The following is a 14,151-nucleotide window of genomic DNA, read 5'->3' as shown; positions in this document are numbered from 1 at the left end:
ACACACACACACACACACACACACACACACACACACACACACACACACACACACACACACACACACACACACACAAGATTTGTCCCCATTTTTCAATGTTTGTGTGTTCTGTTCTCTCTGTTTTCAATTTATTTTTATTTTTATTTTCTGTAATCTGTAAAAAAAAAAAAAAGAAATTCTGTGTTGAAACAACTTTATCAAAAATTAACATGACCTGGCCCTTTCTCTAATGACCTCGTGCTTTTGTGATCATTTTCAGAGATTCTGTGGCTCATCTTCAAACAGGAGTACAGAGCCCTGTGAGAGAATTATATCTCAGCTGGCAGTTCGCTGCACTCTGGAGAGCAGGTTTTTAAGGATAAGAAAACAGTTGAGGAAAGCGAGAAATGTTGTGTGAAGACATCTTGAACACCCTGAGGGTTTAAAAGGGGAAACTCCATTGTGGTGTGTGATGTTGAATGTGAACAACACCCACCAGTGCACCTGGCACTCTGCGTCTCTATGTGTGTGCATATACAAAAGTGTGCCTTCTACCACCAAAGTTATCAGTCCGCTGCCAGACTCCTCATAGCTGGGGAATACGAGGCTTCTTTAAAAGTTTGCATTTCTTTATGGCTTCAAACTCATAGCTTTATTGCTGTTTTGCTGCGGTGTGCAAAAGAAGGTAGATGGAATTTCCTTGTGATTTTGCCTTCATGGAAGACAGCACTTTCAGAGCCCTGTATAGACCTCTCATACCTTTTTATATAGTTATTTTTATACGATTTTGTTCTCAACTTGACAATGACTTCTAGTGCAAGTGTTGTGGGAAGTTTTAGAATGTGCATGAACTTTTAAGAGCAGTTGTGTTTCCGTTTCTGCAGCCCAGCACAGATCGGGTCACAGACGGTTGTGACCAGAGATTTTTATAGAGCTGCTGCAGCTCAGAGAAAGACTGACAAATTGAAACTAAGGAAAATAATTACAAAGAAAGAAAAAGGAAAATAAAAACTTGCTAACAGTCAGACAGCTTTTTGTTATTGATTGCTGCTATTTTTTTTTTACTAGTGTGATTTTGGTGTGAGGTCTAATTTTATTACTTTTTAGTTCACCAGGTCAACACAGAGGGATCGAAAGATAAAAGATACCAAGGCAATATTTTCTAGCCTTACTCCAAGAGATTGAGCTTCCTAATGGCAGAGGCCATATATTATAAATATAAAATGTTTCACCATCCTTCACACACATAAATCAACAAGGAGCTGGAAAGTGAATTAGTTTTTGCTTCTTTAAGTGTCGTTGTAGGACACAGACAAGCGTTCATCCTTAAAATTCACTGGTACTCTGCTTTTTGATTGTAAAGAGCTATGAAATGAAAACCTCTCAATCAGCCTGGCTGTTGAAAAGCTTTAGCAGGTTATTTTGTGCCACATTCACACAAAAACATGAGCAAGCATAGACGTCGTGTTCGGCCAACATGGTGACATTCGCCTGTTTAAATGAACAGTGGTGGTTTATACAGTCACTGCCTAAAAGTGACTCACCCTGAGCCAAGATACAAAGGACAAAGTTGATATTTTTTATCATTATCATCAAAATAAACAGTGAAAACACAGAAACAAAAAATGTTTTAGTCCATCCATTTTCTGCATTTCTCAGCATGTCTGGGGCCCCCAATCCTAAAGTCCAGTATTTCCCACTTAAGATATGTTTAAATAATAATGATGATGATAATAATAATAATAATAATAATAATAATAATAATAATAATAATAATAGTAATAATAGTAATAATAATAATAGAAATCTGAGTAAAAACAATAGGGTTCCACCACAGTTGGTGCTTGAACCTCTAAAAAGGGCCTCCGGCTCCCCGACGTGCAGCACGCGAGGGTCCGTATATTCCCGCTTGCAGTTTACATTTTTTTCTCGATCTCGTTCCTTATTCTTCTGAAAAAAATTTTTTTGGCGGCTTTAACATCTTCAAAAACTCATGAAAGTTGGTACCTGACGCATGTGCAAGGATTCGTGAGGTTTGGGGCATCGTTTGACCTTAAACATCAACTTCCTGTGTCACGACGAAACATCAAACTTAGCCACATCGTTCTGGCTATACTATATACAATAATTAGTTTTGGTTCATTTTTTTGGACGACATGTATGATTTTATTTGAATATTTCAGACGACATACTATAGTGTAACTTTTTGGAGTATGACCTTTTTCTGAAATGACATGCATGCCTCAAGTGGGGATTGAACCCAGTTACTTCTCACTGAGGCCACTGCTCTAACCACTGCACCACTGTCATACATGTCATCCGAAATATGAAAAAAATAAGTCATCCTATGTATTAATGGGATTTTGGGGGATGAAGTTTGTGGTAGTTCAGACAGAAATCCAAGAAGATTTAGACACACCCTTTTTTTTTTGTTATTGATTTTTACTTTACCGTGTGACTTACCCTTAGAGGGACTCACCCTCCGTGAACCATGTGGCTTACCCTTAGTAGAAGTCACCTTATGTATGTCTGTTTAAGATCAGAAATGTTTTTAATTTATATAAACAGCAATGTTGTGGCGTCACATCCGAAAAAGTGAGGAGTACATTGTATAGTCATTTTAGATAGTTCAAAAAACCTATATCAAGCTTTGGCTACAGACGATACTTGTTGGTAGGATTCATTTACTCTTTTCATGGGATTTGTAGAGAGAATGAAACTCAAGAATATCAACAATTTGATCCTTTTACACACACAGCAGCCCACATACACATCACTGTATATTGTAGTACAGTCTTTGTCAACTTCCTTCTCTTTTTGCTTCCATAATACACTGCAGGCTGTTGTCACTAAACAGCATGTCTGTTTAATCAAACTACGAGCCTGGTTAGATAAACTGAATCTATGTGCAGATTCTCAGAGCAGAGAGACGCAGACGGAGGGAGTTCATCAGTAGTCATTTTATTCTCATTCTTATCACAGTGATGCAGGAGGGTGTGGGTTCTACCGTCCGTTGATGCAGCGAGAAAGAGCCAAAGCTGTTCAATCCACGGCGCCCCCACCCTGCAGGTGGAACCAAACAGTTGCTATAGCAACAACAGGGCAAGTCACTGAAACAGTTGTGCCACCTGATGTGCACCAACTTCCCAAATGTTCCCAATTTCATAGCAGCTATTTTTGTGGCTTTCACTGTGAGGCAAATCCATCAGTAGTCAAACAGCTACCACACAAATATGTATTTCCAGCTGTGGCAGTGACAAAACAATTTCACCTTAACTTCAACTTTCGAAATACAGCACCACATCATTACTGCTTCAGCTTTAGCTTCTGAATGCTGTCGCAGCTGGCTTTGAACAGCTTACACTCCCGGCTCTGTGGTGACTTAAACACACTCCGCTGTAGGCATTTATTAGCACAACTGGTCGGCAATCTTTTGAACAGGCTTGTGGTAAACAAACATTAGTGCTCATGAACTCAATAAAACATCTATCCTCAACCATAAAGAAAGCAGAATTTTATGTTTCTTTGTATCTGTTTTAAAAAGTTTTTGTTTTAGAGTCAGCATTAGAAAATGTTTGGACTTTTTAATCATTGACGCCAAGTTGTCAATGTAAGTTAGTTCAACTGAATTCACACGCTGAGTGCAGGGGTAGTGCAACGGCAAAGTATATAACGCTGTCTTTTTTGTGATGTAGTGAGCCAGAGCGCACCAGTTTGACAGTTGCATTATTTGAAAAATAGCACAATAACATTGGCTCCAAAATACATCACTGCAGGGCTCTTTAAATCTCCCAACATCAACTAAATGACAAAACAAGACATAAATAAACAGACAGCCGAACACAGAGTTGGTTCTCTAAAAGACAGGTTGTAAATAGGTGTGTGCTCTGGTGTGTATGATCAGAGGAAAAGTGTTATTGTTTTTTATCCGCTTTTTGATGGATACAAAAAGATTAACACACGCCCATCCTGCTCTTGGTTTTAATGCCTGGCTCTGCTTCAAATCCACAAATTTCACTTTTCATTGACAGCAGTAAACCTGATGAGAACCTTGACCTCCAAAGGACATATGGGACGCTTCCACCATTCTCCTCACAGTTAAATCTTTAGTTTGGTTCTGTAAAGCCATCGCATTAAACGTTAAAAGGGCACTCAGGTGATGTAGTGATACACTTACATAAACTCTCAAGAAATAGCAGCAGAATGGTTGAAATTGAAGCAACAGCCAGAGGAAACATTTTACATTTTCATGCGCTACATCTACTGGATCTTGTTTATGCTTTCTGGTGCAATGTCACACCACAGTTTGTTGGCAGTTGGAGATGTAATGCAATACAAACTATGTGTGTTTTTCAGGAGAATCCGTACGTGATGCTGCGATCGAACCACCAAGAACTTGAGGGAAACGACCGCTACGAAGGCTTCTGTGTGGACATGCTGAAGGAGCTGGCAGATATTCTCAAGTTTAAGTATCGCATCCGGCTGGTGGGGGATGGACTGTACGGGGTTCCTGGAGCTAATGGAACGTGGACCGGCATGGTCGGGGAACTCATCTCAAGGGTATGTAAATATATACACATGGGCAGACTGTAGTGTAGCCTACAAACAAGGCCTACAACAATAGATGTGTTAGCTCTGATGGACATATAAGCACACCCCAACCCCCCCTTGTTGACCTAAAGGAAGCTTATTCAGCTGGTTTGGGTTGAGCTCAGCTATAAATGTTACAAAACATGAGTAGCTCTTGGACACTTTTATTTTGTCGAAGTAGATCTCAGAGGAAACAATGTTGGAGACCCTTGTCTTAGAGGCTCTCGTATAGACAAACATACAGCACAAGTGTATTGTTCAGCTTTCATATAGTCCACAGCGACCAGATTTTCTTCATGTCATGCACTCTTTTTTTTCTTTTTATCCGGCAGTTGGCCTTTGCAGGTTAAGCAGTGCATTTTTCAAAACAGTCACAGCTTCTTGGTGGCTTGTTTCCTGTCAGCTCCTTTCCTTAAGCTGTCTGAGCTGACCTTAACAAACTCTCTTCCCAAATCAGTCTATGTTGTTGTGGTTAAATCTCTGAGTGAGGTCTTACATTCCTCCAGCTACGCTGTATGTAGCTGTTAACAGGCAGATAAGGTTATATAAGGGAGCTGGGAGGAATCAGACAGGGAGGAAAATAAGTGAAACAGGCGTAAAAAAAAAAAAAGTGAGGAGCAACGCTGGCGTGAGGAAGAGTAAAGAGGGAATAAAGTAGAGCAGGACTGAGTCGATCCTTAGAGGTGATCTGTCTTAATTCTGTGGGCTAATGGAGGGCAAAGCCATTAAGTATGTAAAGCTAGAAGTGCCTGCTCTTGTTATTGTCACGACGTGCTACCCTCTTCGTCGTGCCCCTGTAAATTTACACTGGAAAGTTGACCTTCAGGAGGGCCGTGGTTAAAGTCAACATGTGTCTCTGACAGCAGCTTCAGCTGTGGAGTACCAAGGTGGGGCGGGCAGACAAAAAGTCGAGGTATGCTTGAGAGGGATTTGTCATGAGACGGGAGACATCAGGAGGGATGTTACACAGTGGACAGAAAGGCTTGAGCTTGTTTGGTTAAAGGCTTAGAAAGGAGATTGCAGAGTAAAAAAGATTGCAAGAGAAAACAAAGGAACAGCCATGCCTTCAAGTTTAAAGGGTAAGTTGAAAGAAAATGACTTATCCACTTGGTCACAGTGAAGGAGGACAGCCTGAGGATATTCTGGACGACAGATACCTGTGTCCCTGCCAGTCCCATTCAAACTGAACAATATTTCACGGTATGAGGATAATTAGTTTGACGGGTTTCAGACAGCCTGAGCTAATAATGAGTCAGGAGGCATCCACACCAAAGTCTAAGTACAGTATGTGCTCGTTCCCTAATCCACAGTGCTGCAGTACAGAGCAATACAGCATCTCCAGAGATGGAACTCTGGAATTCAAAATGTTACATTCTAGAGGGTGATGTTTAATTCATCTCTCACATTCCCAGGTTTTGCTTTGGTCCTTTTTACTGGGTTAGCATGATATGATTGAATGAAAGTGGAAACAGGTATGATGCAATATTGAGCAGCCAACATTACACTGCGTCTTTTTTTTTTTTTTTTTTTCGGTATTTCTAGAAGGCATAACAGCAGGCAGAGGAATCCAGTAATCAATATTAATATTCTATCGTCACATAAATATTTCAGTGGCTGTTAGGAGTGTGTGTTCATTTTTCAAAGGAACAGTGACTTTCTTTGTTAAAATTGCCTGGATGTTCGTCCCCAGCGCGTGGCTTCCTTCCGGCGCTCGGAGCAGGCGATCAGACTTTCAAACGACGGAGAGAAAAAAAGAGAGGAGGCTGGGGACAGCTGATGATGGAGGGTCAAAGCCTGCGGGCTGGGGATAGGGCAGCAGCATGCGTTAGGTCTCTGTGTGGAGTATCGGTTAAAGAGGTGGAACTTTTAAGTATAATAGACTAATTAGAGCAGAGACAGACCAAAACTGAGGCTTTTAGATAAAGCATTATGGAAAAACTGATCCCTTTTTTACATCGTAGCAAAATCGTTGTTGCAAAAGTGCTCTTTCGTGTATGTTACTCCTTGACATAGAAACAGCGTGCTTTGGATTTGAGTGGCATCTGCAGTTCTGCCACAGAGCTTCCCTCTCCTCACTCTCATCCTCCCATTCCTCTCCGTCTCCCCAATCCTCTTAGTCGTCCTGCAGCAGACAAAGAGCAATGCATTGCTGCTTTCACTCTTTGCTCCTCAGGGAGATGAAAAATCCCTTGCAGTTGCACTTTGCTGGCCTGTATTATTAGCACAGAGCCATCGAGTATTCAGCTACATTGACCATTTCTCTCTCTGTCTGCGTGTCTGTGTGTTTCTAAGTGTGTTTTACCAGCTCCTGCTTTGTCAAGTGATTTGTCTTGACAGTGCTCCCTTGGCCAGCCACAATGGTTACCCTGAGCTCTCTTGTGCCCTACACACTCACACACGCGCGCGCACACACACACACATACACATACACACACACACACACACACACACACACACACACACACACACACACACACACACACACACACAGTGCCAATGCTGGATTATCCTCACCACAGGTAGTGCTATTGGTGGACAAAGAGACGGTGGGACACAAATGGACATTATTAGGGAATTAGCAACCAAAAGGTTGTCCACTTCTTATGTCATCTTCATCGTCTCAAATTATTGGTTATGTCATAAACATTGTGTTATTCCTCAGTAGGGTACCAAACTTATAACCTTTTATGACACTAGCCAAATTTCTCCCAAACCATCTGAAAAATGCCTTGTCATTAGGTACCAAAAATCAACACCAAGGCCACTCTACGCGTTTGTATTTCATAAATTTGGCTACGTTTACGCTGGAGTAAATTTCATCAGTGCCAGTGAGCCATATCGCTTAACATACGTAGGCTCCACTTGGGTAGATAAAATCACTCTGTTTCAACTTTGACATATCTTGAAAGCCTTATTTTCAGCCCCTGTCAGAGTTGCGTGGGCTTCTGTTACTGGAAGCTCTTCTGATCTACTGATATCCTGTTAGGTGAGGTGTTGATGTAAATTTTAATCAGTAAATTGAAGCTACAGAAAATAACACTCTCCCTCTCTAAACTGCATTAAAAAAAACTAAAGATTTGCACCATACCTAATTTTCTCTGTTCAAATGGATTTTTAAAAATGTATCTGGCTAAAAGTTTTGTTCAGGCACTGGTATTATTTTTTCTTTTAATAATAACCAGCCCTATTCCTCAGAGCTGCGTATAGTTTGCCTTTTAGCTTGTGATTACATGATGTCATACTACTCACCCTCTGTGTTTCAGAAAGCTGACCTGGCAGTCGCAGGCCTGACCATCACAGCAGAGCGTGAGAAGGTGATTGACTTCTCCAAACCGTACATGACCCTCGGTATCAGCATCATGTACCGCGTCCACCTGGTGAGTTACCTCTCCTCTCTCTAACCCATCGAGCTACCTCTCATACTGCTTGCGGACATACCACAGCAGGCTGTCAGCCATGTCTAATGACTGAAAAAAAAAACTCTCCCTTCTGGTCTCTAGTGCCTGTCTAAATCATTCTTCAACTTCTCCTTAGCACCTTATCACCTCCCTTACCTCTCAGCTACGCCTTTTCCCCTCCATCTCTGTGTTGTCATGGTTCTCCAGCTTTACTTCTCTCCTCCAACTCCCGCTTTTTTCCTTCTGTCTCATCTCTTCTCAACTTTTCTCAACTTTTTAACAGTGTCCAGTTCTTTTCACTTCTCCTGTGTTTGCCCATGTCCTCCTTCTGTTGCTGTGGCCCCCCTTTCTGTGCGCTCCAGATGGCGTGTTTTATGGTGTGAACTTCCTGATGAATGTAGCAGATTCACAGTTGTTTTCTGCTTGCTCTCTGATTGGGTTTGGCCATCTTATTCACACAAGTAATTCCCTTCATGGTCCACAGAATGCAAACCCAAGCAAGAAACAGTGGAAAAAAACAGCAGTGCATGTGGAAATGAGCCAGTGTTTGCGGAGTCAGTGGCCCATTAATCATCAGTCCTCCCCAAAACCCAAGGTGACACAGCGTGGCCCGGTATGGCACCGGCCACAGTCCGCACTGAGGTGCTCTGTCACGTGCACGAGCTAACATTAGTGTATTATCCCAGAGGGGCGTTTACTCACATTCCCATCCCATCTTGGTCCCGTCTCTACTTCTTGTAAACCTCCCTTTACCTTCCTATTGTTTGTGCACAGTACCAATAGGTGTAGCGGTAAGGGACTCAATTGAGCGCCAACAGTTTGGGAGCATCAATTGATGCTCGCAGCTGGTGCAGTGTTAAATAGGCTGCTGGGCAGCGTATGACCTCTGCCGTGGGAAGCAGGCAGGCAAGTGGCAGCATGAGGAGATGATATGGAGCTGACATCCCACTGGGCTGGTGCACAGAGTCAGAGAGTTGAATTAGCACCGACTTGACCCAGTTGAAGCCAAATTCTTGGGTAAAAGGTCAATAAGAGAGAAATGGAGAGAGTAGTTATTATTAAGATAAGATGTATGAAGTGTTTGAACAGGTAGAGAGAAAAGAGGAGCGTAAAGATAAGAGGGAAAGTAGACGTGTATTACCTGTCTTTGTCTCTCTCTCCGTCCCTCATTTCCTCATGCTCTTTTTACTTTCCCATTCCCCTTTGGCATTTTCTTAGATCTGATTCAGAGCGGTCCCTCAGCATGCTCAAAACTCGATATTTGAATTTCTGTGACTTCACTTGTTTAGTTCTAATCCACTGACTATTGATTGGAGGCACAGTGATTTCTATGAGGGGGTCTGCTTCTTATTTCAAACTTTAAATGAAAATTTCAGTCTGATCAATAAGAATGGCAAATGCAATAAAATAAAGGTGCCTGTTGGGTATTAATTATACTCAGACTCAACCATTTAATCTCCATTTCTCCACCTTGTCAGTATGTATGTGTTGCATGTCTCTCTCTCTCTCTCTCTCTCTCTCTCTCTCTTTCTCTCTTTCATACACAAGTACACACACATTTTTTTTCTTTTTGATGTTATTATTGTTGTTATTTCACCTTTTTTTGTCACATCATTAATTTATGTTTATTAAGTATATGACACTGATTCACATTCGGGTCAACACAGGCTATAATTTTTGCAACAACAACACCAGAATAGTGAAAGACATAATCCTGTTTTGGTAAAAGTGCTCATGTGTATAAAGGTGTTCCAAACTTTGCAGATATCACTGCTCTTGAGAAAAATTCAGACCAAAGGCAGCAAAACTAGACAAATACATTTCCTGTAAAAACACAGAAACAGATCTGAACTGCTGCTCCTATATTCTTCCACGATTAGAATTATCTTAGTCAAGTTTTCTGTTTTGTGTTGAGAACACGAGCAAATCAAACACCTAATTACCCGCCGCATGATTTTGAGTTTGTGTTACATTATGCAAGAAGACAGAGGACCTGATTATGTGGAGGGACTGCTGATGCCTTGTCTACTCTTTCTGTTGTATGATTTCTGGGGCACTGACTCTGCAATAGAAAATACAGGAACAAATCTCAGACAGTTTGCATCATCTCTACAGAAGACAAGAACTTCCTGTCTTTATGGTTTTAAGCTGTCTTGCCTTGCTTTTTTTGTGGCTGTTTGGGGATTTGTAGCTAGGCACTATTCACAGTCATATAGTACATGGCGTGGTGTATGATATGCATGTGGTTTGAGGCCATATAAATGAAATAGATTTGCTTTCACGCACAAATCAAAGAGCAGCCAGTGCAATATGTGTCAGTGCTGTGCATCGGAGTTATGAACGGCACCTAAAGCTACTGTCTGTCAACCCCATAAAATCTTTTCCTTCCATCACGTAAATCATCTGCACAACAAAAAAGCCATATGCCGTATCCCAAGATCCCAGCAGTCTGAAGTACTTTATAACTATGCAAATTCCATCATTCAAACATTTCCAAATATTTTAGGGGCTGTGTGACAAAGGATGCGTATGTGTATGTGTGTGTGTGTGTGTGTGTGTGTGTGTGTGTGTGTGCATGAGAGTTAGAGAGAGTGGTGCTTAATTAGACATATTAGTTAATTAAAGGATGTGTGGAAGCTGTGTCAGATTCAGCAGCTGCCCTGAGGGTAGAGAGTGGCATAATGAGCTTTATTGACTCTCTGGCCACACACATCTTCAGACAAAATTGCACACACACACACTCGCAGCCCTGTCCATATAAACACACACAGCCACATGTTTCACACGCATACAGTAATAGACAAATAATGCACAGTTGCACCCGTGTACAAATCACCCAGACATAAAACCAGAGAACCTGGTGAGCCCAAGAGACAGCAGGATGTTGTTGTGAATATAACCTTGTGACCCTGCGCCTAATCAACCTCTCTCCACAGATTGCCCCTGCAGCCGTCTCAACAGCCATAACAGCTGACAGCATCTGCTCTGACGCAATTAGAAATGCGAACACTATCAAAGAGCCCCAAATAACAGACAGAAGGTGGGGAGACACGGGGAGGGACAGGAGGAAAGACAACATAAAAGAGTATGAGCAAGAAATGGGTAGAAAGTGAAGCTGGAGAGAAGAAATGAGAGCAGAGAAGCGAGCAGGAGAGTGTGATAGTTGAAATGACAATGGGAAGTCTCCTTCAGTGAGTCGGTATTCAGGCAGGCTGCCTCAGGGGGCACAGTGTGGTATGAATACCAAGAGGCAGGATGACTAGGTGAAATCCTTGACTGGATAACCTCACCAGCTCCTTCAGCCACCCTCCTGGCATGCAGGCAGCCCCCAGAGAGGGACAGAGGGGGCGAGGGGACGGATTGAACGAGGGACAGTGGGAAGTTGAGAGAGAACAAGGGCAAAGCAAAGTAAAATGAATGAGCTCTTCATCACCGTGATAAGAGGAAGAGGGGACACACACATACTGTAATAGGCAGCAATTCTTCGCTTTTTTATTTGTCGAGATGTACTCATAAAAACAGGTCATAAAGGATGTTTGGCCCTCTGTGCCACGACGGCATTATTTTACATCGTTTGATTTGCCTCACGCCCTCTTATCATCTTAACATGATGATAAACCTCAATAAAATGATGGCCTGCCTCTAATAAAAATAATTTAAACACAGCAGCAAATGTTTCCATACAAAAAGAGTGGGCAACCTGTCGCTATAGTGTACACTTGTATACTCACATTTAGTGCTTACACTCTGAACGTGTCTCATTCATGCACCAAAGCACATACTATTGTCAATACTATTAGTTTGTGTCGTCATTATGTCATAGTTTTCAGATCCTCTGTCTCTTCCGAGTGTGTATCTCCCATTTAACAGTCAATACCAGATTAAGTATGGTTGCTATGTTTTCCCCAGCCAGCAGTCAACTACCTGCTGCCCCGATGCTCAGCAGCGGTGCTCCCTGTGCACCAGGTCGCCCATGCACGTACTTTGTCCGCCCTGATGAGGATGACTGACAGCGTAGACAGCTGCTGACAAGATTTGAAACACAGGCACACACACAAACACAAAGCTGCTGACAGCCTGTCTTGCACACACTGGCTCGACTTCCAAAATAAAGAGAGTGTAGACCACCTATAGGAGATCACTGTTTAAACAATAATCCCAGCTCATTCGGATGGACTCGGAGGTACTTCTGTTTTTCTCAACTCTTCTCAAGTCAGTGTATATTAGCCACTGTATCACTGATAACTAATTTATTACTGAATTTACTCAATATTTGCAGGTGTAAATTATTTAGGAGTGAATCAATAAATGAATAAAAGGTAAACCTCTATTTAGGACACCATCGACATTACATCACAGCAATCAGGAGTCAGTCAGCCTGTCCTATGACCCACCTGTGCTCAAACAATGCTTGGGTAGTGCACATGCTTTTCTGTAAACTCCAAAAACTGTGGCAAAGCAACTTTAATCCTGCGTCGATTGATTTTTTTTTTTCGCCAGCCCAACAAGCTGTAAGCCAAACATTGACATATTACCAGCTTCAGTATATAACTGTCATGGCAAACAGTTGCCTATTTCTGCCTCCGGCACATATATAGCAATAATGGCATTCATTTGGATTTCTCTTTTCAGCATCCTGTCAAATCTAAGTCCAATGTTCACTTGCTTTTGCTCTGTTTTGGTCTGCACCAACTCCTTGTGGTAAAATATAGCTCCTTAGCTGCTTAACACTCGACTATGTTTTCCAGACAGTCACTAACCTTGTGCATCTGCTGTTTGGTGCTGAGCAGGTCGTGTCGAGTGAGTTCATCAGAACAGGAGTGGTGTGAAAAGTTGACTGCTAAGAGCAGCGAGAGCGAATCAAAACAAGTTTCTGCAATAAAATAAAATAAAAAAGAGCTAGAAGGTGTAAAAACACTCTGCAGGAGCAACATGTCACACAATGTCACTTGATCCATTGCTAATGCGAAATATTGATTAAAGCAGCCTTTAGAAAATGTATATCATATCAGACATCATCGTAACAATGTTCATGTTTTTATTGTCACAGATGATCATTAAACGGAGTTTCATTTAGCCTCTTTTTTTCTAGTTCTTGGTTTGACGTAAGATGTTTGTAAAATAGTAAAAAAAAAAAAAAAAAAAAAGCTTCCAGAGAGAATCTCCTGACATTGTTTGGAAATGTGCACACTGATTTTGAATACATTCCCCTTTTAGCCTATCTGAATCTCTGTATGCTCATTAGTGAGTCTGCAGCAGCCTCACCATGGATAATTTCCCCTCCACCTCCTAAAAACATAACTTTGACTCTGAATCTTAAAGCAAATATATTACAGCACCAAAGTCAAGATTTCTGAGCAGCACAACTCCTACTGCTTCCCTGTTGTCCTTGTAATCTTTGTCTCTTCCTACCTTTCTCTCTGTCTCTATTTCTGAGTTGCTCTCCTGCACCTTCACTTCTCTGCCATCTGTTAGCATGGAAGACCAGAGTCTCTGCTGTTCCCTTTATCTTAATAATAGCACCTTGGTGGAAGCTTAAGGTGTGGGCAAGCGATGCCAGTTGTTCACAAACCGCTGGTTCAGCATGCACCAATCTGGACCAGCAAACAGGGGGACTCATGTCAGCACATCCTGCTCTTACCCCCAATTATGCCAGTGCCAACTAGATGCAGCTCGGCAGTGATACTCACTTTACAACAGTACTCTCCCTCTTAAATGGCCTTTGTGTGTGTGAGCACTTCGATGTTCTATTTTCAGTCTGCTATCATCATCATCATCATCATCATCATCATCATAACAAAATGCATTCTATAGATAGACTGGCATACATTATGACTGGCAGTAGGGTTTTAAATTCTGCTGAATATTATAGTGAATCTTACTTTCCTCTCCAACTTTCGGCACCACTCCTTTTTAGCTCAGTCAGGCTAATATGCAAGTGATTACAGACGCATTCATGAATTTTCATCTCTGCACAAGTCTAAATGAGGATTCGTTTATCATAACAAAATAATTTCACCCTCTTTGTCTCAAATTTAATTTTGGGGGGCCTCAGAGATGTTTTACCGCAGTGTTTTGGCATGTGTGAGGTCACCAAGGAGAACTTAATTGAGTATTTTTTTTTTTTGCACAAAAGAGGTTTGGGCTTGTTGCGGTGGACTCCACAGTGCTGCCTGTTGACACA

General features: G+C 41.8%; 1 protein-coding gene across 2 annotated transcripts in view; it reads left to right on the top strand.

Moving 5' to 3' along the window:
* grik4 (glutamate receptor, ionotropic, kainate 4) overlaps window positions 1–14,151 on the top strand; it is a 272,058-nt gene that overhangs the window by 245,948 nt on the left and 11,959 nt on the right. For both annotated transcript variants that reach the window (XM_069148046.1, XM_069148047.1), the window contains 2 exons: window positions 4,336–4,539; window positions 7,833–7,946. In XM_069148046.1, coding sequence (XP_069004147.1) covers window positions 4,336–4,539; window positions 7,833–7,946 — 318 coding nt within the window. The remainder of the gene's footprint in view (window positions 1–4,335; window positions 4,540–7,832; window positions 7,947–14,151) is intronic.

This window comes from Embiotoca jacksoni, unplaced genomic scaffold, assembly GCF_022577435.1.
Source record: "Embiotoca jacksoni isolate LCO1_2020_lvr unplaced genomic scaffold, fEmbJac1.0.p SCAF_14, whole genome shotgun sequence".
NCBI lineage: Eukaryota > Metazoa > Chordata > Actinopteri > Embiotocidae > Embiotoca > Embiotoca jacksoni.
The sequence above is the reverse complement of the archived record's forward strand: the minus strand, read 5'-3'. Positions and strand labels throughout refer to the sequence as shown.